The 23,492-nt window shown below is 43.4% G+C and overlaps 1 protein-coding gene across 2 annotated transcripts in view; it reads right to left on the reverse strand.

Moving 5' to 3' along the window:
- The window catches only part of SOBP (sine oculis binding protein homolog), a 163,401-nt gene that overhangs the window by 69,565 nt on the left and 70,344 nt on the right, over nt 1-23,492 (reverse strand). For both annotated transcript variants that reach the window (XM_026511699.4, XM_026511700.4), the window contains exon 5: nt 1,926-2,021. In XM_026511699.4, the coding sequence (XP_026367484.1) occupies nt 1,926-2,021 (96 nt within the window). The remainder of the gene's footprint in view (nt 1-1,925; nt 2,022-23,492) is intronic.

Here is a 23,492-nt window from a genome sequence, read left to right on the forward strand (position 1 = left end):
TATCTCTCTCTTCAGAAGGTACAAGTCTCTTTCATATAGAAACATAACTTCTCCAGGCTTCATAACCAGCCAAACACCACTGCTCTTCTTGCACTTGAAAAAATTAAATTTCTCCTTGGAGAGATAAGCTTGTTTTTTTCTCTTTATCCTCCTTTTTCCTTTATCACAGAAAAGTATGCTGATGAAAATAAAGCATTTCTAACAGTGACGAGAAGGACAAAGATTATATCAATCTCTCAAAACTACTGCTAACACAATATTGTGTTTAAGCATAGCAATGATTAAACATATATTTTCTCTAAAGACAGCTGGAAAAGATGTTCACATATATGTCTTACTTCCTCCTCTATAAACTGACCACAACCAGCACTCAAGCACGTTCATTTTACCAATAGATATTTTTTAAAAAATCAAATATGGCATGTTACTTTTAACAATTTCTCTAAAAAGAAGCAAGATACTCCCCAAAGCATTTTGATACCAAAACATAGCATAAATGGCCCCTAGGGTCTTCTGCTGGATAACCATAGTTATAGAGCGAAATATTAAAACGGAAAAGAATGAAAAAGGTTTCCCCCAAAACAGGTCACGCTAGCAGGCCTGGAAGTTTAAGAGCCCTAAGATAAAATATAAGGTGAGTTGAATTTTCAGAAAAAAAAAATATTGCATTTATAAGCAGCGAATTGGCCTGCGGATTGGTGGGTCAAGGGATAGGACACAGAGAGTGAGTGGTGCTATTGTAACCATGCAGTTTGTGAGCGGGGAAAGGAGTTTCTCACTGGCAGCGTCTAGCTGCTGCGGCTAGGATGGGTAAGGACGGTATTTTTCTCTCTTCTCCTGCTCTTTGGACACCTTGTTTTTAATGAACAGTTGGTATCAGAGCTAAGTCCAAAGACTGCTACATGTGGGATTGCCTAATGCGGAGACCTGGCAGAGCTGAACTGTGTTCGGCCAAAAAACCAAATAGAAATGAGACTACCTCAGAATGTAACAACTGAGCATCCTCATTCTCTTCCAGTGTTTTCATTTAGTTGGGGCAAATGTTGTGCTTTAATGCAATTGAAGAGAAAAGAACATTTAGGGACAACATAGCTAGATCCCTCATAAAGCTTCATTTTCAAAAGCAGTGTTTAAATCTCTAAATAAATGACAATTCATTCTCTGTTTACTTTAGGTAAACAGAAAATGCATTGCGGAGCACTCATTTTCAAAAGCTAATCAAGAACATTAGGTCCCAACAGATTCATTTAATAGAAATATAATAGGCATTCCTGCTTGCTTTTCATCTTGTCTTGCTATAAACGCTAAAATGAACAGCAAATTAACCCTGTGTTGGAACAGAGTCCCTGTCACAGCTAATACCCTCTCTCTCACGACCTGTAAACATCCCTGCATCCTGTCGCTGCTTTGACTTCTCCTACGTAGAAAAGACGAAAGTTCCTGATTGAGTTTGGCAAGAGCGTGTAGGAATACTTGAATTCTAAAGGGAGTACTGCGTGTCAACTCTGCTATCTTTCCTAGCAGAACAAAATATTACCATGTTGTCTCCTAAAATAGTGTACAATTAGGAAGCAGGAGGAAGAGTGGAGGTGGGACTGTTTTTTTTCCAAGCTGTATATATCAACTGTCTTTCTCTGTATTTTTAACTTTACTAGCCATTCTCCAAAGGGCTGGTTATAAACTACTATACAAAACAAGCTAATAAAGACAGGGCCATCCAAGCTCTATAATCAGATATAAAAGATTTGCAAACAATTTGAGATCGTATAATTAATATTCAGTGATATCAGAATTAGCATTTAGAACTCTATACAGAAAAACTATAATACTTCATAAATTATGTAATAATGAACAAACCCTTTCAAAAACTGTTTTCACTGTGCTAACGTAACATTCTAGACTTGTTGTAAGTATGTTATTCTTACAAGTAGTTCGCAGTTATTCTTGAAGGCAAGCCTTGGAGTTTCCTTAGCATAGTGCTGCTGGGGGAAATTTTCAGCATGTCCATCTTCATCTCTAGCCTGAAGGGAAATATAATGGCCTATTTAGGGACTTACAAATAATGGAAGAAAAAAAAGCTAAAAGCATAACAGCTCAGATCATTAAACAAACGGGAATCCAGAAATAACAACATTATTAAGAAGTTTGTTTAAATACGCAGTACGCCTTTTAGATATCAAAATTTGGGATTTATTTTTCTTTACATAGTTTGGTTTGAACATGCAAATTCATCGTGGTGTAATATTTTAAATGATACGAAGCAAACCAAAATCAAGTAATTTTGTCGGAAATTACCACCATTTTGGTCTTCCAGTGACTTTTTGTTGCACATTTAGGATTATATGACATACGTACGTGTTTAAACTTTTTGGCATGCTTAAGCAATCTCTAGATAATGCACTTTAAAAAAATTCTAATAGCAAGGCCATAAGAAAAGCAATTTGCATCGTTATATTTTGCATTGTAATACTATTAGAGATAAACTGATTCCCCTTGATTTTTAAATAAAGATCTGAAAGGAGCAATGATCTAGTAAGAACAATGATTCTTCAATCGAATGCAGTAAAAAAATAGATTTAATTAAGAAGCTGCATTAAAAGTTACTGGTTATTTTGATCTACACTGTTAATTAAGAAAGCTGAAGTTTAAATGGAGACATTAACAGAACCCATTAGCAATACCGCTTGCATACAGTCTTCTCTTTCTAATCTCCATCGGTTTCTGGTTTGGAGTTGGAGAGAGGGAGAGGTAGGTGAGAGGAGGCGTGTCTGCAGCACACTCATTAAACCATTCATTTGGGTGACACTTGCACCCCGCTCTGCTCTCATCTCATCTTAGCCCTAACTGCTCTCCCTTTCCTGGCCTCCTGAAATTCACAGCTGAGCTGTCTCCCTCACATATGGCTTGCATATAATTATGCATATTCCATTTTGCACTGCATTAAAATGATGAGCTCCTGGCTCCCTGCCAGCTGATTTTAAAAAGCCCAAGTGAAGAAGGAAAAAGGAGAGAAACACAGGGAGAGCCGCAGAGGAAGCAGCAGGTAGTTCTGTCTGCTGTCTCTTTAGATAAAATGTATGTCTGGCACCAAGGGAACAGCTGAGAACTACCTGTTGTGATGTATGGATGGAGGGGGAGAAAACAATGAGTCTACGTCTGTGGCACAGCGATGACAGCCCTTGTGTATTGTTTCTCTTTTCATGGAGTGAAATTTGCCCGCTGACAAGTATCACTCAGAGCTCCTCCGCTAGACTAGGGACTGTCATTTTAGAAACGGATCCAGATTTTGTCCATTTTAGGATGTATCGCTTGTTTTTAATAAAGGCTTCTGCTACTTATTACAGGGAGGGAACCGGATGGAATTTGGAAGTGGAATGTCAGCAGGCAGTGATATTTGGGTTACCACAAGTCGGTGGGAGAAGACATTGCTCTGTTTTGGTTTCATTTTTGAAATTTATGAACATCTCTGGGATTGGGTGCCTTGTCATGACACCTTTTCTCTCCCTGCCAAATCAGAGTAACATAAATATGTCGTTACAGGATTGGACTACATGTGACAGAAAGTGTAAGCATCATTCACATCCAGTGGTTACGCAGGCACGGAAACCGATGATGTTCCTTCTCACAGCGTCAAGCTCTACACCATCGCTACGTCGGGGTCTAAGCTAATAGAGTCTTCATTGTCGGGGTCTAAGCTAATAGAGTCCTCAATGGGGCCCACCTTAAAGTGGACTGTATAAATAAAAGGCAGCTGGAGGAAAAACAATATTATGTCAAAGGGTAGGAACAATGTTAGATTCTTCGATTCTTTGTAAGTGCATTTTAAGCCACTTTGTGAGGTCTCCTGAAGGCAGGGACCTCATCTACTTCATTTCTTATTCTGCCATGCCCAGCGCCTTACTTTGAGTTAGTACTTAACAGACATTGAAGTGATAGGGGAAAAAAAAAAAACATACATGGATAGTCACTCGACCCTACCGTAAACAACTCTGCAGAAAATGCCACCTCAAAATATGCTCAACTTGGTGGTAGGTTTATTATATTCCTGATGCACTATGATACATATGCTTGGAAACACACTTAGCATATAGTTTACGAGCGCTACTATTTACATATATATGTCTATATTCAATATCTATGTATCTTGTGTATAAATATTCATAAGGTGGAATATGTTTATTATGCATGTACTATGTGTACACAGTCATATACACCAGATGCCTGGGGATATTTTCAACATTGGTGGCAAAAATACATCCATCCCACTTACATGTAAGGTGATCACAATGCTTTTATATTTTTAAAGGACAAAAAAAAAAAAGTCCCATTGTCTAAGATTTGAAGGTGCTTCCTCAAAGGAGCTAAAGACTTCACATAAAGCCTATTAATTAATGAAGTTGAATAAAGCAGCAGTGGAAGAGAAAGAAGAGGGAGACCAGGAGAATTGGAAGTGAAGAGAGAAAGCCAGAAATCTGCTTCTTTATTGAGCCATATATTTGCCTCTGCATCAAACTCCATGGCCCTTGGAATGGTCTGCCTCTCACGATCAACCTGATTCCAAAGTCTAAGACATTCCACCCTCCAGCCATTTGCTGTGTTTCCACCACATGCCACCGAGCTAGAAAGCACACACCACGCACGGACACCGGGCGCCATCCCCCTCACATGTGTGTGCATACACAAGCACTCACCCACCTCTTGCCAAAGTAATTCCTTGTGCATTCTGAAGCTTTTTTAGGGTAAAATTGAAAATTACTCTTCCTAGACCAAGTGAAATTAGTGCATTCGTTGAAGGTGGTAGTTCTCTCCTCCAGCCACATGCTAGAGTCATCTGGGGTGGCTTTTTAACATTGGAGCCTATCCTCCCCCTCCCATCCCACCTTTCCAAGACTCTGATTTAATTGGACCAGGGTGGGACCTGGACATGGGTGTTTTGTAAAAAGGTTTCAGGGGATTGTAATGTACAAGCAGGGCTGAGAACCACTGATCTAAGGAGCATGCCCAGAGGAGGGGTATCGAGAGCAGGCTCTCGGCAGAGTGTTGGCAGAATGTTCTCTAACCATGTCCCAACCTCACTGGACTGAATTACTCTGCAACAAGTGAGGATGTAGGATATGGCCCTTGAGATGGGTCTTATTCTAAAGATCAAGAGAGGACATGACTAGCTGCTTGCAGGCAAAAAAAAAAAAAATTCCTTGTTTTAGTTCCTGGCGTGACATCTTGGAAGAACTATTAGACCAGTTCCTCAAAAGGTCTTTCTGAATCTCTCCAACCAAGTCAAAAATCCCCACCTGCCCTCTCTTAGACTGGACACAGGTGCAACTTTATGCTAATTGGTGTGATTTTTATCCCGTACCACCCCCGACCCAGGCCACCCAAAGACTGCACACTTCCTACGGGCAGGGATGGTACCTGGTTCCTCACCGGACCATCGGCCCCAGCCACTGCCTGGTGCACAGTAAGTGTTCTGTGGGAATGATCTCTATTTTCCTTCCTAGCAACCCGATGGTGATGTTAGACAAAAATCCTAAGAGCTTCCTTATCCTACATGTAGAATCATTTTAGAATGTTTTGTAACCTGTTATATATTGAAGCCAGCGCCTTCTTCTGCCTCGGCCCCATCTGGGGTGGCAGACAATGGCATATCAAGGCAGGCGCGTGGAGAGAGCCCACACCCCTGCAGGGAGGGGTGTGCAAACCCTGCAGATACTCAAAATCTCCAGTCATTGTAATAACATGAAGCAGAATGACTTTTAGCTGGTTTTATCATTGTTCTTAAATTCTCCGCAGACAATGGGTTTTCTAACTGCCTGTCTTAGGGCAGACCACCCCACCACCAGCTCTTGGCATTTCCTGGGGCCAGGAGACCTGTGTTGATGTCTGACTTTGTTCTGGAGTGACCAGTTCTGACAGAAGGAATGCCAAGATACATGATGAACTAACTCTCTCCGTGTGTCTTATTCTTAACAGCTTTATTCTGACTAATATGCTGGATATTTACGCCAACTATGAGGAAAAGCAAATGGGAAGCTATTTTTCTCCCTTACATTTTACTACAAATGTGATTGTCAGACCAAAGGTGCATTTTTTAAATCTATTATTCTAAGAAGACTTTACTTCTTGCCATAAAATAGAAATAAAAATCCTTCAATTAAACTGCAAAAAGTAAAAATCCTTCATTTAAACTGCAAGGGGATTTCCCCATCTTGCTGACAGTCATGCATCCATTTTCATGTTGTGCCTACCATTTGAATAAATATTAGATTATGTGAGAAATTTAGACTAATTGCCTACTTCAAAAATCTCTGGCTTAAACAAACTTCAGATTCACCTCTCTTTCCCTGTGAATCACCACTAATTCACTTTTTTAGTTTGATTCTTACATACAGCAATCTTTAGTTCTCTTTCAAAGAATTCACTTCTTCCTTTGGGCCAAAGCTTTGGTGTCATGTGCCTATGCAAGCAAGCTCAGCATTTTTCTTTTTTTTTTTTTCTCCTCTGGAGAAACATTTCCCTCAGAAAATGTGGAACATTCTAAAAACAGTTCCACAGGCCTACCCCAGAAAAGTGAGATATTTCTGACTCAACAAAAAGGTTAACACTGTTGCCATTTAAGTGGAAGGATAACGAGGCTTCCCAGTTAATATCTTCCCGTGATGAATGGGAGTTGACACCTTCACGTCACTGTGATTTCAGAATTTCTTCGGAAGACAAGAGAAGGTTCTGCATGGAGCCAGGGCCAGGGAGAGCGTAGCCGAGCCTCCAAACTCAGTGTTCTGGGGCCCCAGCAGATGTAGAGCCTGTCAGCTCACACATGTGGTGTCGCTACCAGACTTGAGAGCATCAAAAATAGTGCATCTCAAACTTGTGGGAGTAGGTTTAGAGATGAAGAGTTGCTGGGGAAAACTTGGATATTTTAGAACTCATTTTGCGAACCAAAAGTAATAGAATTTCTTTTCAAAAGTCAAGATAAAAAAGCACAGGGACACCTCTTCTGAAAACTCCTAGAATTTCATCTTCTGACATCCCGTGTCTGGTCTCTCCTTCCTGAGTCAAATGCCTACATACGTTTCTCTTGAGGAAGCTCAGAGAGGAGTAAATTGCAACCATCGCACGTGGCCTTTCAGTGTGCTGTGAACATCTTTGTGAACTTGACATAAAGGTCAGCCCGGTGTCTGGGCCCCTCGGTGAAGTTCAGCCCGCGCTGGCCCTGGGCTAGAATAATGCAGGGAGGCCCGCAAAGTAGCTCCGGCTTCCACTGAGTTACGACCCAGTTATGCTCCTCTCGGTGGCTCAACTCCTCGTGACTGAATGCCCAGCTCCCCTCAACTGGATTCCTGTCCTTTACCCCCATTTTCTCCTTGTAAAACTAGATTTCATCTGTCCTCCCGAATTCTCCTGGAAAATTCTTATACACCTTTTAAGCATTCATTCAGGCTATAGCTCCTTTAGGAAGCCATTCCAGACCTCTTCCTCCTGGTCCTAACCTGGGCTCTATACCCCTGTGTGTGTGTGTGTGTGTGTGTGTGTGTGTGTGTGTGTGTATCTCCACTTCATCCACTGCATTGCATTATGACCATCTATGTGTTTGCTTTCCCCACTAATCTGTGAGGTCCTTGAGTGCAGAAATAGTGTTCTATTCAGCTGTACATTTCTAGGGCTTCAGCTACAGTCTGGCATGTTATAAAGGCTCCATTAATGGTAAGTGAGTGAGTGTGTGAATGAGCTCCAATACTTCAACCCCAACAACTGGACATTCTGCCTTGCACTCTAGTCCCCAGAGGTGAGTGTCCTGCTCCTGAATCCCAGAAGCCATCTCCCTTCCTGAGTCTCAGCAGGCCGCTGCCAGAGCTCTCTGATCACTCCGGCCGGCCTCCCACCTGGACCTTCACTGGCTATTCCATGCACTTCTGCCCAACACCTGCCCCTCCCACCTGGTTAGACGCTAGAGTCTTAGCCTCACTGCAGATCTTATACTCAATTTGGACTTTGGCCAATAATCATTGTATCTACATGTTTCTCTCCTCTGCCTCCCACTCTAACCTCTGGTCGTTGTCTAACGAATTTGCATCCTCAAAGTCCATTCCCAGATTAACCAACTGGTGCCTTGCTCCCTGTTTAGGATACCTCACTTAGCCCTAGTGCCCCACGTCAGTCTGGGACTCCTTGGTGTAATTCGTCTTGGTTATGACTCAGTCTTACCTTCTCTACCAGACTGGAAACTGCTTAAGGGAAAATGTACAAGGCCCCCATGCTCAGCAGAGTACCTTTTACAACAAAAAAACCCGTACATATATGTTGAATGGATTCATTAACCCTTTGCTCTTCCTTAAGCTAAGCCCCAGAAATGTTGTTTTTCTCCAGCCTGAATTACCTGCCTCTATAAATGGATCCCCTGAAGTATGAGTTGTTTCTATGCAAATAATCAAGTCAGTGCATATCAGATTGCAGAGAATTGCATGGCTCATGGACAGGATTATGTGTGCATGCTGCTTGGGTAGAGAGCTTTCTCTCACACAGAGGACTCCTGCCTGACATCAGACTCCCTACTCTGGAGACACCCCAGGCGCCCAGGAACATCAGTCTCTGGACCCAGGCATCTGCTCAATTCACGTTGGTACTAATTTTTGCATCAGGATCCCTTGCCCTCCCGTTCATTAGCTTGTCATCAAAGATTGACTACGGGATTCCTGCAGTGGTGCTGTTTTACTTTGTTCTTTTAACAAAATGTACTTAAATTTCCATTTAGCAAGTAGGCCAAGGGAGAAGCTGTTTCCCCAGTGAACTTCCTCCTAATTCTCCCAGCTCCATACCTGCCAAGCTCCTCTGACAGCTCCCACATCTCTGATAGATGAGATGGACTTATTTGCTGCAGCTCTTTTTTTCACTCCATGCAAACCTTTATATATATCATAAATTTTTAATATCCAATTTGGAGTCTTCAAAGAATAATGGTAACAAATACGCAACATGAAGATAATGGGAATCGAATCATGTTTATGGCCTCCATGAGCATCTCCTTAAACGATGTCAGGTCAGAGCCACTCAGAGCGGTGAGTGTGTGAGGCTAGCGGGCTGATCTCATGCCTGATTAATGGCTGCCCTTACTCAGGGGCCCTAATGGATTGCATGACAGTTACGGCAACAAATTCCACATCAGCCTGAAATACAGCTACCACGCGAGCTAAAATATATCATGCTCATCCCAGCACATTACAGCTGTGTCCGGAATAATCAGAGCAGTTGCTAAGTGGTTCTGAAATTCCCTGTTTTTGCTTTTCATTTTTTAAAATCTAGTTTTCCTCTATCGGACAGGACTGCTGGATTTATCTTGCACTGTTTCTCGTCGGGTCACCTGAGCGTCTTTGGTAAGGATTGTTTTATCGAAGTGGTCCATAGGTAAGGCCCAGCAGCTGGGGCATGTGCCCCCCCTTTTGTATTCTCTGCGAAAGCCACGCCACCATGCATCCAAAGCAGCTTCTGATTATCCCAGGCCCCTTGATCCATGGTGGATTATCTGGGCTCCTCGATGGCTCCCCGTCCCCCACCTCCTGCCTCCGCCCACCAACTGCCTTTTGGCTTTTCACTCGCTATTCATCTGTATTTATTACCCAGGGTCATGCGAGGGGAAAAAAAAGGCAGGCAATTCCACTTTGTTACCCACTGGCACCTATCAAATACTTAAATAATTGGCCTAGTCCAGGCATTTCAGGTGGTCCTTTTATTCCTTTTCTCTGAAATCACTAGGCAGAAGGGGCTGGACTCTAGGCTTTATTTACAGACCTCAGGATGGCCCTAAGAAATTGGATGAAATGCGAAGCAGGCAAGGACCCCATCTGTAAGACTAGGAAAGGATCCAGACGTAATGGAGGAGATTTACTACCCGCAGGAAGTCTCTCTCGAAATAACCTGGCCTCAGATGGGAATAGGAAACACACCAGAACCAGATGAAGATACTGCTCTGGATATTATCAAAGATTCATAGTAATGGCTCACATCCCTACAGCTCTTACGTATGCAGCAGACACCATTCTGAGCGCTTTATACGTATTAACCCATTTAACACACACGTCCATACATACACTAAAACAAAACAACAACTCATGAGCAGGCACTCTCATTGTCTCCGTCTTACATATGGGAAACAAGAGCACAGAGAGATGATGGAGTGCACGCAGCGTCACAGCTAACAAGGGCTGGAACCCGGATTCAAACCCAGACAATCTGCCTCCACAGCCCCTACTCTACACTTGAGAACCTGCTACCTCTCTGCTAGTGGTTAAAAAAAAAAAAAAAAATCAGTGTGAAATAACTTGAAAATACTGATATCAAGACGCTAAAAATATGTTATTAATTAAGGGAGGTTTTCATAATTCTTTGGTTTTCTTGGGTTTTCAATTCCAAGATTGAATACACCAAGGAAACTAGGAAAGGAGAGGAGAGTGTTTAAGAACAAACATAACTGAGGGGGGTGGGGTGGTCTGCAAAGAGCCTAGGAAAAAAGAAGCAAGAGCAAACATGAGTCAGTAAGTCTCTGGCACAGCCTGAGGGAGATGCCACTTCAAACTTTATAAAACTAGTCCTTAAAACAAACCAACTTCTTTGACCTGATTCTTATTAAATAACCTTTGGATCACTGATTATGACACCTAAGCCCATCAGTTCCAGAAGGATGTGTCCTACAGTGCTCACTCAACTATTCAGATCCTTTAGCAATTTCCTTTGTGAATTTCTAAAAGCATTATTAGTATTATCATATTATTTTTTATTAATCCCATAAATGGTGCAGACTCTAAAGGACATTGTGTGTCTTATCTCATTCAGTCCCGGCTCTCCAGCATATAAATGCAGATTGTGGCTTTGGTTAACATGAGTCAGCTCAGCAAAGCTGTGGAGACTCTTGGATGAACTGGTGAAATGAAGTCACCGGACTTGCCCAGCTGAGAAACAGGCCTTGACTGTGGTGATTCTTCAAGGGTGGGGTTGTGGGGAGCCAAAGGCCAGTTCAGCACCCTCTGTTCAATACCACAACACCCTCCACTACTTGGAAAAACTGAGACAGAAAAACAGTAATGCAGCCCCTATCAGGCCGTTGGCTAATTATCTCAGCAGGTGAGAAGACAGTGCAAAAGACTTGGAGTCATCCTGGGAGAGTTAACTTGCTCTGTGTCTCTGCCACAGAACATACCCTTTATCATGACCTGCCACGTCCTATATATATATATATATATATATATATGTCTTAGCAAAGGGGAGACGGACCCCGGGAAACAGGTGAGAGCATGTGGATGAATCAGTGTGTATCTCTCACTACTTCTAGAGGAAACGACTCAAAGGGCATACCTGGGTGATGGTGATCATGGATAGCCATGAGTCATGAACTGAAACCACTGGATCCTTGGATTAGTTTCCAACTCTGAGGCCAAGGACTATAGGCTCTAAATCAGCAGCCATATTTGTCAAAGACCATGATGTCACAATTGTTATCTGTAATAAAGTTTCAGTGTTCAAACCAACCTTTTTTCTCCCTACCAGCAACCACAGAAATGCCGCAATGAGGGTCCAGATACAACAGGGCTGCCTCCATCTTCTCTGCATGGTTCACATGGGCCTCAGTCTACCCCATCCCCAGGAGGCCCCCCAACCTACAAAGTGGGCCTGTAGATGCCCCACAATATTCTGCACTCTTGTCACTGGTTCCCTACCAGCTCCAGCTTCAAGGCCACTTCTATACCACTCTCAGCTCTCAACCCTCACCCTTGACTCTGGCCTGCCTTGGACACTTTGATCTGTGCACTTGGTCTGGCTCGAGCTGTTTCCACAGACAGTTGCCTTGAAATGGCCGTTCTGGTCCTCCACTCTGGACAGCCACAGAAAATATCCCACTCTGTTAACTGCTCTGACCAGGGACAGTTTTACAGTCAGCATCCTACAAATATACAAAGGTGTCCTAAAGATAAGATTTCTTTAGTAAGAAATGGAAGTGAAAATTATGCAATGGTCTTAAAGATCTAAAATTGGCCTGACATAAAGAAGAAAGACCAAGACTAGGAGAAAATCCTGGCTGTTACTGTGCACTGTCCACACAAATGTTCTGACCAACAGGAAGTGATGCTGTGGTTTGTTCCTGCAGAGGCAGGCAAGGGAGAAGGACAAGGTGACACATCTACTCACTCTGCCCCCGGGGCTTGCAGACTGTGAAGTCAGGATGTGATTTGGAACTGGATGGTCCTCCTGACAGCTTTCGCTGCAAGCCACATACAACTTGAACTGTCAACAGAGGCACCATCAGGCTTAGAGGAACAAGTTCAAATTACCTTGTTTCCAAACACAGGACTGAGGGGTGACTGTGTGGCTTAGTTGGTTAAGCATCCGACTCTTGATTTTGGCTCAGGTCATGATCTCAGGATAGTGTAGAGAAGCCCTGCATCGGGCTCTGTGATGGGTGTGGAGCCTGCCTAAGATTCTCTCTCTCTCTCTCTCTCTCTTTGCCCCACCTCCACAGCCTTCTCTAAAAATATTATTAATAATAATAATAATAATATTAACAATAATTTAAAAAAACAAACCCAGGACTGATCAGCCTCTCCGAGGAGACAAATGTAAAATGGCAGCAAAGGAGCTTCTGCTCAAACGGCATTCTCTGGAGTCTTCATTTTAAATCCCATCATTCTGCAGATGATGAATGGAAGTAATAAAAGGCAGGACTGTGACATGTTTAAATAAGGGACAATCTTTCCAGCAGAATTTGGCTTGTTTTGAGGGAAGGGCCTGGGGAAGCCAGCAGCTGAGTATCAGGGTAAGGTCCATTTTTAGATGATAACTTCAGTTAACGCTCATTCCTCTGTCACCCCTTTTTAAAGGTATTATTATTATTATTATTATTATTATTATTATTATTATATTTCCAAGAGTTATATTTTCAAGTCAAAGCCTAGGTAACAAAAGACAAAAAGTGTCCTGGGTTTCCACATCCTCTCTCTTTACGGTACAATTGAGAACAAGAGAGGGTAGTTTTCCCCTGCACAGCGAGCAGCCCTGCCCCTTCCGTTTGCTCTATTCCCTCTCTCACCTAATCTTTCTTTTTACCAAAATTCTCAAACTATTCCAGTTCCTCTGTACCCTGGTATCTCAGTTGCCCAGTGTAGCTCTAGATATGAGATAACTGGAGGCCCCATCAGAGGAAGGCTCCCAGACTGCAGACTGGGCCCTACTGGAGAGAACATCACTGCTTCTAGAAACTTCCAACTCAATGACTGCTTCACAGAGCTGTCACCACAAAGGAAGAAAACTCAGTATAGAAATCATTTTGATAGTAAAACTAAGATAAAAGTTTCTTCTGTACCAGACACCATGCTAAACAATTACAGACTTCGGCTCATAAAGCTCCTCAAACCCTTCTCAGATCTAAATTACCTTTACCACCTCCATTTTGTTAGTATGGAGTCTGAAGTGTAGAGAAGTTCAATAATTTATCCAAAGCTAAGGAGCTGATAAAGGCAAAGCTGGGGTCCAAATGCAGGTGTCACCACACCATGAGCAGGCTCTTGACCCCCACACCACACTGGCTCTCCCACGGCAGCTCAGTCAGCAGAAGATGTTGGCTGACAATGAGCAACAGAAACTGTAGATATTACTAGGAGGCAGAGAAGTCATGGCTCAAATGTCCTAGTGGGTCCTTGCAGGAGAGAACTTGGTCCTCTGATCACCCCCTTTGTGGTGAAGCACCAATGCTCAATGCAGCTCAAATGGAGGTGGTCAAGGGAGCCAGCACTTCCCTGAGGGTCAAGGCCTCAGGGTCAGTCTACTAGGCCAAAGGCAACATAGGCAATAACACAGCCAAAGGTTGAGCAGATCCAAACCTTAAGCCCACAGGATGGAGGCCAATGGCCTTTCCAAGTATTCTGCACTTGAAGTATGGGGTAAAAAAGAGGGAAGGATGGAAGGAGCGGGGGGTGGGGGTGAGGAGTACACATGGAAATGGGAGTTTGCCAGGGGAGTCCTATAGGTCAGCAGGAGAAACTGTGCATGGAGATGGGGGACGGCACATCCCTGAAGTTCACAGACCTCTCATAGGGGGCCTGCTTGTTTTGAAATCCCCCTTATATTTCATTTGCAAATCCTACAAATTTAAGATGATGGGGTTCCAAGGAGAGAGTGGAGCCTAAATCTTCTCTTGGGCATCAACATAGAAAGAACATTGTGTTTCCAAGGACAAAAGATTCTACATTCATAAAACTTTCCTTGTGGTTCTTACCTAATCATAGAATAGAAAACTGTTATGGTTTGATGTGGAAAATAGTAAAAGGGGAATAAGAACGATGACTTGATATAATTATTACTAATATTAGCCTTCCCTTATCACTAAAAATAAGCAGTGTTTACATGCAATCAATTATCCTCGTGTGCAAAATAAAGAACTTTCACTCATACCTTTGCCTTAAGGAATGACAGACGTTGTCTATGAATGATAAAAATGATTTGTCTAATTCTATAAACAGAGGTGGTACTACTCTGTATTTGTACCCAACCATTCTATGTGGCATTGTGACCCCATAGAAAGCAGATAGCAATGATAAGGGAACTTATATAACCTTTTCCTTACGTGCCATTCATTCATTCATTCATTCATCATTTATTGAGCATCTACCATGTGTTTGGCAGTTGTAGACAACTGAATAAGCATCTAAAATGAATGGTATTCAGCCCACACGTCCAACACATTTTAATTTTTTAAGTTCAATGATAACAATAAAACAAATGATCCCTTGCCAAAGTCTAACCATACACAATTTGGAGTGTCAAATAGCACACATTTATATCTTATTTAAAATTTAGATTTTTAAATAATTATAATTTTTAAAAAGTAAATAAAGGTAAGCCACAAAAGGCAAGAAGTAGAAAATATTCTCATAAGCAGACAAGAATTATGAGGAAATAAAAAGCAAGAAAAAGTGAGAGTAAATTCTCCAAGGCCAAGTGTCCCATGTGCCATTTGGTTGAGGATGTTTGTACAGAAAGGGGTGAGGAGGGCCATTTGGTGCCAATACTGAGCTGAGTTTGATTTCTGGCACCAGCAGTAAAACAGGGGACATAACGTCCAGCTCAGAAAGTCAATGCAAGGATTAAATGAAACAATTCATCACATGTCCTACACAATGCCTGGAACAGAGCAAGCACTCAATATACGACAGTTATTTAAATTTCACAGACCCACTTTCTCCTCTGGAGAGAAAAACTCAGCTGGCAGGAAGGCAATAGGGCCTCACTCTCTCTTCTTATCATTAAAGTCTTGATTACAATTAAGTTGTGTGTAACTAGAGAGCATGCTCAACAGCCAAGACAAACGTCAATCAGAAGACACTGGTGAAGATTTGAGGCCTGTTAGAAATGCATAAATACACCCACTAATCAGGATCCTAACCCCTCTGCACATCGATATTAATGACCACTTCTATCTCTCTTCTGCCATCTGACTACCCATTCCGCTTCCTGAAAATAAAGCATTGTTTTGTTTCCTTTTTTCTCTCTCCATCTCCTCTTGCGTTTCGAGAGCAGTATCTCCATCAAGCAACTTTCTACATGGGCTGAGCAGCTCCCGTCCACGTGAGCCGCCGGGGATTCATGGAGGCTACTATATGCTGAATTCCTCGGCCATCACCACACCTCTGTGGAAGAACTCATCTAAGGTTTTACTGTTGGTCCCTTCCTTACCATTCATATCATCTCCCTTTACTCCATATTTTCCAGCTACTAACTTCATCCTGTATCAACTTTGTTTCTGACTCAGTAACAGAGGACATCTGCACCATTTGCTGATTTAAACACTCAGCAGAGGTTGGGCACGCATACACTGGAACCCACACACTCTTTCCAAGCTGAATGTCCTCACCAAAGACAGAGAGGAGCAGACAAAATAGAAGGGAGAATTTCTAAACAATCCAATATGTGGTTCACTGTTTGCAGAAAATGTGCAAACGAGAGGATATCATTTTCTTATTCAAAAGGCTAGGGTTTCTTTTTTTTTTTTTTAACTAAATGTTTCATTATCTATTAGGTCCTTATTCATTTTAGAATTCAGCACAAAATTGTTGCCTTTGAGTTTTGTTTTGTTGTTTACGTGTTCACCCTCATCTTCCTGACACATCGTCTCTGCTTCACACCCCTTAGACAGGACCCCGAACCGCCTGGCAAGACAGAATTCTCCGGAAGTGAGGATCTCCTCTCTGAGCTACCTGTGCAATCGGAAACAGCTTTCGGATTTACTTCATCTTGAAGTAAAATGTCCTCCTTGCATGAAACAGTTTCCTTTCTGTGTCTCCCCACCCCCCGCCTGCCACAGGAAGCTGCCGCCCAGGTACCATATAATGTTTATGTTCATTTGTTTCCTTATATGACATCCGGCCCTCCTGTGCTCTACGATCGGATGTCTACAAAGATATAATCAGAATGAAATTGTATTAGTTTAGATCAGCATCGGTGGCAGCAATTCCTTAAATGATACAAACAAGGCAGTAGCTGGAATGTCTGTCTTGTTTCAAGGTAAAAATGAAAAATGACATCTTTGATGGAGAAGACTCCCCAGAGACTAGGGAGAACCGCGGCCTCTTCCCCTGCTCACAGACAGCTCTCTTTCCCGTCATATGGCTGACAGGTGTGTAATCATGTTCCTTAGTCACAGTTTGTGTTAAAATAACCAATTACCAAATGGAGGAGAATGGAGCTCCAGCGTGACTGGCGGCACTGTGGCAAAGTGGTGATGGGCATCCAAGCACAGCTTTAAAGAGAGGCCCCTCCCTCAAAGATGTGCTCCAAGGCTAGAAGCCTTTCCCACTGCACAGTGAATTGCTTGAATGCAGGACGTTTTTCCTCTGGCCCCGGCCCTAAGGAATGAAGAGTCCAACGGGGCTACCAAAGATGATAAGTCCAATTTCCCCAGCACCTGAAGGTCCCTACCATTTCCTGTTCTTGATCTTTCCAGGACACATCACCATCGCCTCTCATGCCCACTCAGATTTCCACCTGAACAGGCCAGTAACTACGATGAACCTATTCTTCCCTCCATAGTGAACATCCCCTTCCACCAGGCCCGACAGGGACAAAGGACAATACTGAAGCCCAAGAGCCCTGACATTCCAGGTGTATCCCCACCAGGCCAGGAGATCCCCAGATCCACTGTCCAAGAAAGGTAGAGTTCCATGCAGGTAGCATATGAAGCTGCATGTTGTTGTATGTCATGGATATAGTCTAGAGAAGCAAGTCCTTTAGCATTCATGAAAAATGTAAGCACAAAAATCACTTTCTATTGGCGCAAAGTTTATTAACATGTTGGGAGGAGAAAGCTTGTAAATAACTCAAATGAAGTCAACGTGGAAAGTTGAGATAATGACTTACGTACAACGGATTAGTTATAACAATAGTACTGTTAGGACATTGTAGGTGACCTTCACCACGAACCCCTCCTGTCTGTCAGACATGCCCCATCGCTGTGCCGTGGGCAGAGGAACCCTGATTCCTAGACCGGAGGCTGAAGAAGCCGAAGAAGAGGTGGAAGAAAGTCTCTGCCCTGTAGCTTTGCTTCCCATCCGTGAAGCAGGGTTAGAACTTCTTAGCCACACTTGGTGGAATGAGAAAGTGGCTGTAACCACCATGCAACACCAGCGGTGTAGCTCAAGGAGAGATTTTTGAGATGCATGTCCACCGATATCGTTTGATGAGAAAGACTGTATGCTTTCAAACAAACAGGAAGTTTTCAGTAAAGCCAAAGGAGGTGCTGATTCAAATTTTAGACAGCAAATATCAAAGTAAAAAAGTGAATCCCCCAAATCTCTGGATTGGTTTATTTAGGCTAAAGGATACAAGGAGATTCAAGAGAGATTCAAGGAAGTGAGTGCAAAGTACCATTCTTTTATATCTCTCAATCCTTTTTTCTCTTATCACAAAAGATGTTCCACTGGAAGATTTACCTACAAAAACCAGACCAAAGTTACTTTCCTGTAAAAGGGCTTGGTAAACTAGGCTTTGCATGAAATGGAAGGTCATAAACATTTAAGAGAAGAAAAAAAAAAAAACCCAAAACATCAGCTGATGTCCCCCTTCTGTGTTCTTCTATAACTGATGAGTTTTTAACCTTAGTCTTGTTATCCTCATTAGCATAAGTGCTAATTACCACCTCTCCTCTCCTACTGGAAGGGCAACCAGGACTCCACAGGGCTTGAACAATGGCTGACATCCCAGGTCGAGGCTGCGGGTGAGGAATGAGATTAGGGCTGTGTAAAGGTAAGTGGAAACCGGTGTGACAGGTGCACTGCACAAGGGACAAAAGGGCAGGGGGCTGCTGGAATCAAGGGTCTCCTTCCAAGGAGGGGTCGAGGCCTACTGCTGCGTTGCGTCTGATGTTCTCTCCTCCACTTATTCATGTGCTCCTGGCAAGTTCGGCAGTGGCACCTTGAGTGAAAAGCACACTATTTTGCACATATGGTGGAGAGGGTCTTGTGCATCAGCTGCACGCATACTGTACTACGTACACATTCTGTTTTCTCTCCGGGCCCAGCCGTGCTGCAAACGCTTGCAAATTGGGAAGCCTTCTGTGCAGTAAAAATACGGACAGGAGAAGCTAGACTGTGACTTATAAGATGCGACACTAGCCAAAAAAGCCAAAGTAACTAGAAGTTAAGGCGTGTGCTTCACGCTCGTTGCAACAAAGGCAGCGGCTCTGCAAAGTGGAGACTCCCCGCCAGCGCGGGTTGCATTCCCCTCACCCTGTGGTTTCAGGCCCAGCGAACAGCCTTGCCTTCCACACACACGGTGCCCTCTGCAAACCTCTGCCTATACCCACTGCTGTTTTCTTCTACAGAAAGTTTGAGATGTATATGGGAAAAAATTTTTTCAGTGAAATTTCTCATTTACTTTGGTGGGAGACAGTGACGAAGTGGCTATTTTTGTCCTGCATTTTACCCTGAGGTCTTCAGCCTACCGTCCTGCAATGGGATGCCGCTGCCCTTACAGAGTCACCGGCATCATTTTCACTTCCTAAGTGTTTCTGAAAGCAAAATGTGATACTACTCGGGGTTCAGAACTCCCTGTATATTTGGGATATGAAAGGGGCAAAGTGGTGGGTTGTTCTGACCTTCCTTCCTCCCACTCTTCCTTTACCTGGCACCCAAATAACGTAATGGTTTTTATAAATAACTCCTTTAAAAGCAACTAAGGAGATTGATATAAAAATCCTAGATTCAAATTACAGATCTTCCTTTCTTTTCTATTAGCCTTGTATAGGAGTAGGAAAACAGTGTAAAAGTATAAAGATTTCTTTAAAAATGAAGGCAATGTTTACAGGGGTCAATGAATTAAGGCTTCTATCACTCTTTCTCAGCCTGCTGAAAATGGTAAGAAAAAATGAAGAAAGCAAGATGTAACCAGGTATCTGGGGCACCTGGGTGGCTCAGTCAGTTAAGCGCCTGCCTTCAGCTCAGGTCATCATCCCAGGGTCCTGGGATCGAGCCCTGCATCATCGGGCTCCCTGCTCAGTGGGGAGCCTGCTTCTCGCTCGCTCTCCCTCTCCTGCTCCTTCCTGCTTGTGTTCTCTCTCTCTCTTTCTCTCAAATAAATAAATAAAATCTTTAAAAAAAAAAAAAAGATGTGACCAGGTATCCAATAGAAGGCAGAGAGGAACTACAATGTGGGGTTCCTGGCAAAATACTGACTGCTACAAGTATATAACAGGGGAAGAGCAGAGAGTACCCAGAGCGCTGCCCCATATTGGCCCCACTATCTGCTGCAAGCTCCTTCTTAACCCAGGGACACATCGCACTCGTCCTGACCCTTCGTCTGTGCAGCATCCAAGATGGTAAAGGATCAGCAGGCTCACTAATGCTGCAGTGTGTGCCTTCCCTAATTCTGTGTGTAGAATTCATGATTCCGTTTCCATGTTATTTAGAATCATCTTCTCACAAATGTTAGGAGTGACGGAAGTTAACCCCAGACTGGTGGGAAGCTTCGAGTTGCCTGAGGCATGCTTTGGCTCATTGCAGTCAGTTGTTCATTTTCAATATGCTTTTAGTTTGTTGAGTTGCTAGAAACAATAAAATACATATTTAAAAGATTGTGTTTTATAAGGACTCCTCCATGGGCAACTTTATACCGCACTTTCCACTGTTCAGCACTTTGTCCAGCTTTCTTTTTCTTTGTCAGGTTTTTGTGGCCATTTTTTTTAATAAGTTGAAATATACAGAAAACATAACAAAGTCAATAACTGGAAACAGTTCCCAATGTTTAGCTCTATTAACAATAGTGTATGATGATTATGACGGATACACCCTAAGTTCTCAATGGAGATTTCTGAGAAGTATTTATAGGGGAAGGGAAAGACATATTACATACTTGGATAAAGCCCCAGGTTCTTAAAATGGACGTTTTAACAAAGTCATAAGAGAATAAGCCAGTTGAGTTTAAATACTGTTCATCCTTCCACACTCTAGAGCCAGAAAAGGCAGAGCTGGGGGAGATTCTCTGGGCTACTTTCAGAGCCTCTTTACTAGTTTTCTCTTTGAAAAAATAAAAATTAAAAAAAAATGATTTATTTGCAACACATCCCAGTCCCCATCACTTCAACACAACATAGGACTAGAAAAGAGTCACGCTGCAGGCATCACTTAGTCCAAGGCAGAGCTCCATGCCCCCCAAGGGAGCAAGCCCATCTCCCCCAGAGACCCATGCCCCAAGCCAAACTGAACACAGAAACGGACCAGCCGAGAATGAAGTCGGCCCCAGGCCTCAGCACATCCCACCCTCCTCCCCGGCTCTTCAAGGTCCTTGATGGCAGCCATGGGCACCTCCAAGTAGGCCAACTCCTAGCCTCTTGCCTAGCAGGATACATATTTAAACAAGAATTGGCCACCTTTGATCTCCCTTTCTCCCAATCTTCTGAGCAAGCAGAAAACTCCTTAAGAGAAGGGACCGGAACTTATGCGACTCTTTCCCATAATCCTCAGAGTTGAAGTTCTGTGAGATGAAGTAAAATGAGTTCAGAACCCTAGAAGGTCCTCTAGGAAGAGCCTTGGTTAATGATTGAATATGCTATGTATTAAAATGCAATCCAATCCCAGAACTGGGTTAGTATAATACGTAGGTATTTTGATGATATAAAATCAAGTAGCAGTACTTGAAATCCCCAAGAATATAGACTTTGAGGAGGTAATTTCTTGATTGAGCAAGAATATGGTGTAGAAAGTGACTGCTCGTGTTGAAAGGGTGTCTTTCTCCAGACAGGCCTGGCATGCAAGGGAGGTTTGAGAGGCATTGTCTCGGGCTGGGGTGGTCAGGAGGGGAGGGGATTTTAGGTGAATGATACAGGTAGGTTTTCAGTAGGAGTCTTTGTTATTTTCCAGGACCCGTCCAACTTCCAATTTCACCCTCAAGGAACAAGGCTGAGGAAGAAGAAAGTGTATTCTGGATTTTGGATCAGAACCACAAGTCTGGTTATGTATAATTAAGCCCTAAACTTCTACCATCGTCACCATGTCCTCCCTGCTCTTGCTTACCTACTTCTAGTTTAGTCATTGTTTCCTTTCTCCCTGACTACATACACAGGAAATGAATGAAAGACTCTTGATACCCTGGATACCTAGCACAGTGCTTGACACAGTGAATACTCAGTAAATGTTGGGCTGTGGACCTGGGAAAGCAATCAAGGTGTCTGCCCACCACATCCCCTTCCAAGGGACTGTGCACCATGTTTTGTACCACGTGACCAGCCTCAGCTGACTGGACCAAGGATATGCATGTGACCCAAGAGCAGTCACTAGATAAGGTGTCCAGCAACCCATGATAAGGCCTGTTGCAAAAAGATGTGCCGATTCAATCAGATTTCCTCTTTCAGGAACGAGAACTAGCATATACCAAGAGGCTGCAACACATAGCCACAGGCGCTGAACTGAAAGATCACAATAGTGAGAGGAGCCAGAGAGGCCGTGCTGGAGTCAGATCTACTGAATGGTGAGGACCAGGGACTATGAGGAAGATAGAAAGAAAAACATGGAGCAGACAGCCAGGGAAAATCAGAGATACCATGACAGAGGAGATGGAGAGAAGCCAGGCCCAAAGCTGCCTCAGTTCTCACTGCCTTCTGCTTCCAAATCCTGCCCCCTTTCCTGAAGAGCCAGGCTAAAATAGACAGGAACATCTTCTGTCTTCCATTTAACTCCACTCTTTTCCTTTTCACAAGCCCAGATGCTTGTTTTTCTTTCTCTCCCACGGTGGAGAGGGGAAGTGGCTACTGCACATGAAAGGAGCCTCGAAGGGTGAACAAACACGAGGATTTCGAAACCATCGAGTATCTCATCACAAACCTCCGTCGCCTGCTGGGTCTGATGGACTGGCACTCCACTTAATCTTAGACAGGGAAGGCGTGAGTGAGAACGGTCCTGTTTTGTTTCGCAGGAGAAGACGGCAGTGCTAACAAGCAGAACCGGGGGTGTAATGTCCTTCATCACCGAAAATCACCACAAAAGGTGTGGATCCGACAATGCTTTCTGTCTGGTGAATCGTGAAGTCTGAGTGGATGCTATTTTTTATGGCACATCAGCCACGGCCTTTTACCCTTCGGGGCATTTGTCCTTTCTAATTTCTGAGAGTGGCAGATGTCAGCTCCCTTAGCAAGGAACAATTTTTTAAAATCTGTTTGTACACATCAGCTGACACAAACTGAGCTGAAACCCACTGGGGAAAAGTACAAGATTATGCTTGAAGCAACTAGAAAACAAGGCTTCCACTGCCTTCGCTGCACAGTGGGGGAGGGATGGGCCAGCGTGCCTTCTCACCCCCATTTCCTTTATTTTCATTCCACGTATTCCAGCGTACGGTTCTGGAAGGTGCAGAGACTGGTCAATTAATCTGAATACTCAGATCAAGTTCACTTTTAGGTTCACTTAATTTTCTGTTCTCTGGTTTAGAGATTAGGTGTATATTGTACAAGTTAATAGAATCTTATTTTTATTTTCTGGGTTTTTTTTAGTTTATATTATTTATTCATTCTACTTATCTCCAGATACCCCCAGTTAGAGTCAAAGTTCAAGAAAGTGCCAAGGATTGGGGAGTTAGTCCCTGAACTCTGCCTCTACTCCTTGAGCTCCACTCATCCCATCCCATGCCTATCTAGTTCCATTGTCAGCCCAGGAGACCTGGGACCCTGGACCAGGCCCTAGTCACCTCCTACCCAGATGACCATATGGAAACTAAGTCAGCTTTAGGACCCTTCTTCCCTCCCCGCTCCCCCCCACCTCTCTCTCTCTCTCTCTCTCTCTCTCACACACACACACACACACACACACACACACACACACTCATATAGTCTGAGTCAGACCCTTTGCACCTGCCTGTACTGGATTCAGAGAACCCAGCATGAGAATGATGTACAGGTGGTTCAGGGGGAAACAGAACTTTCCACTACGGTAGAGACTGAGACAAGCGGGGCTTAATCAGACTGAAACTAA

Source organism: Ursus arctos, unplaced genomic scaffold, assembly GCF_023065955.2.
Source record: "Ursus arctos isolate Adak ecotype North America unplaced genomic scaffold, UrsArc2.0 scaffold_13, whole genome shotgun sequence".
In the NCBI taxonomy this organism is placed as follows: domain Eukaryota; kingdom Metazoa; phylum Chordata; class Mammalia; order Carnivora; family Ursidae; genus Ursus; species Ursus arctos.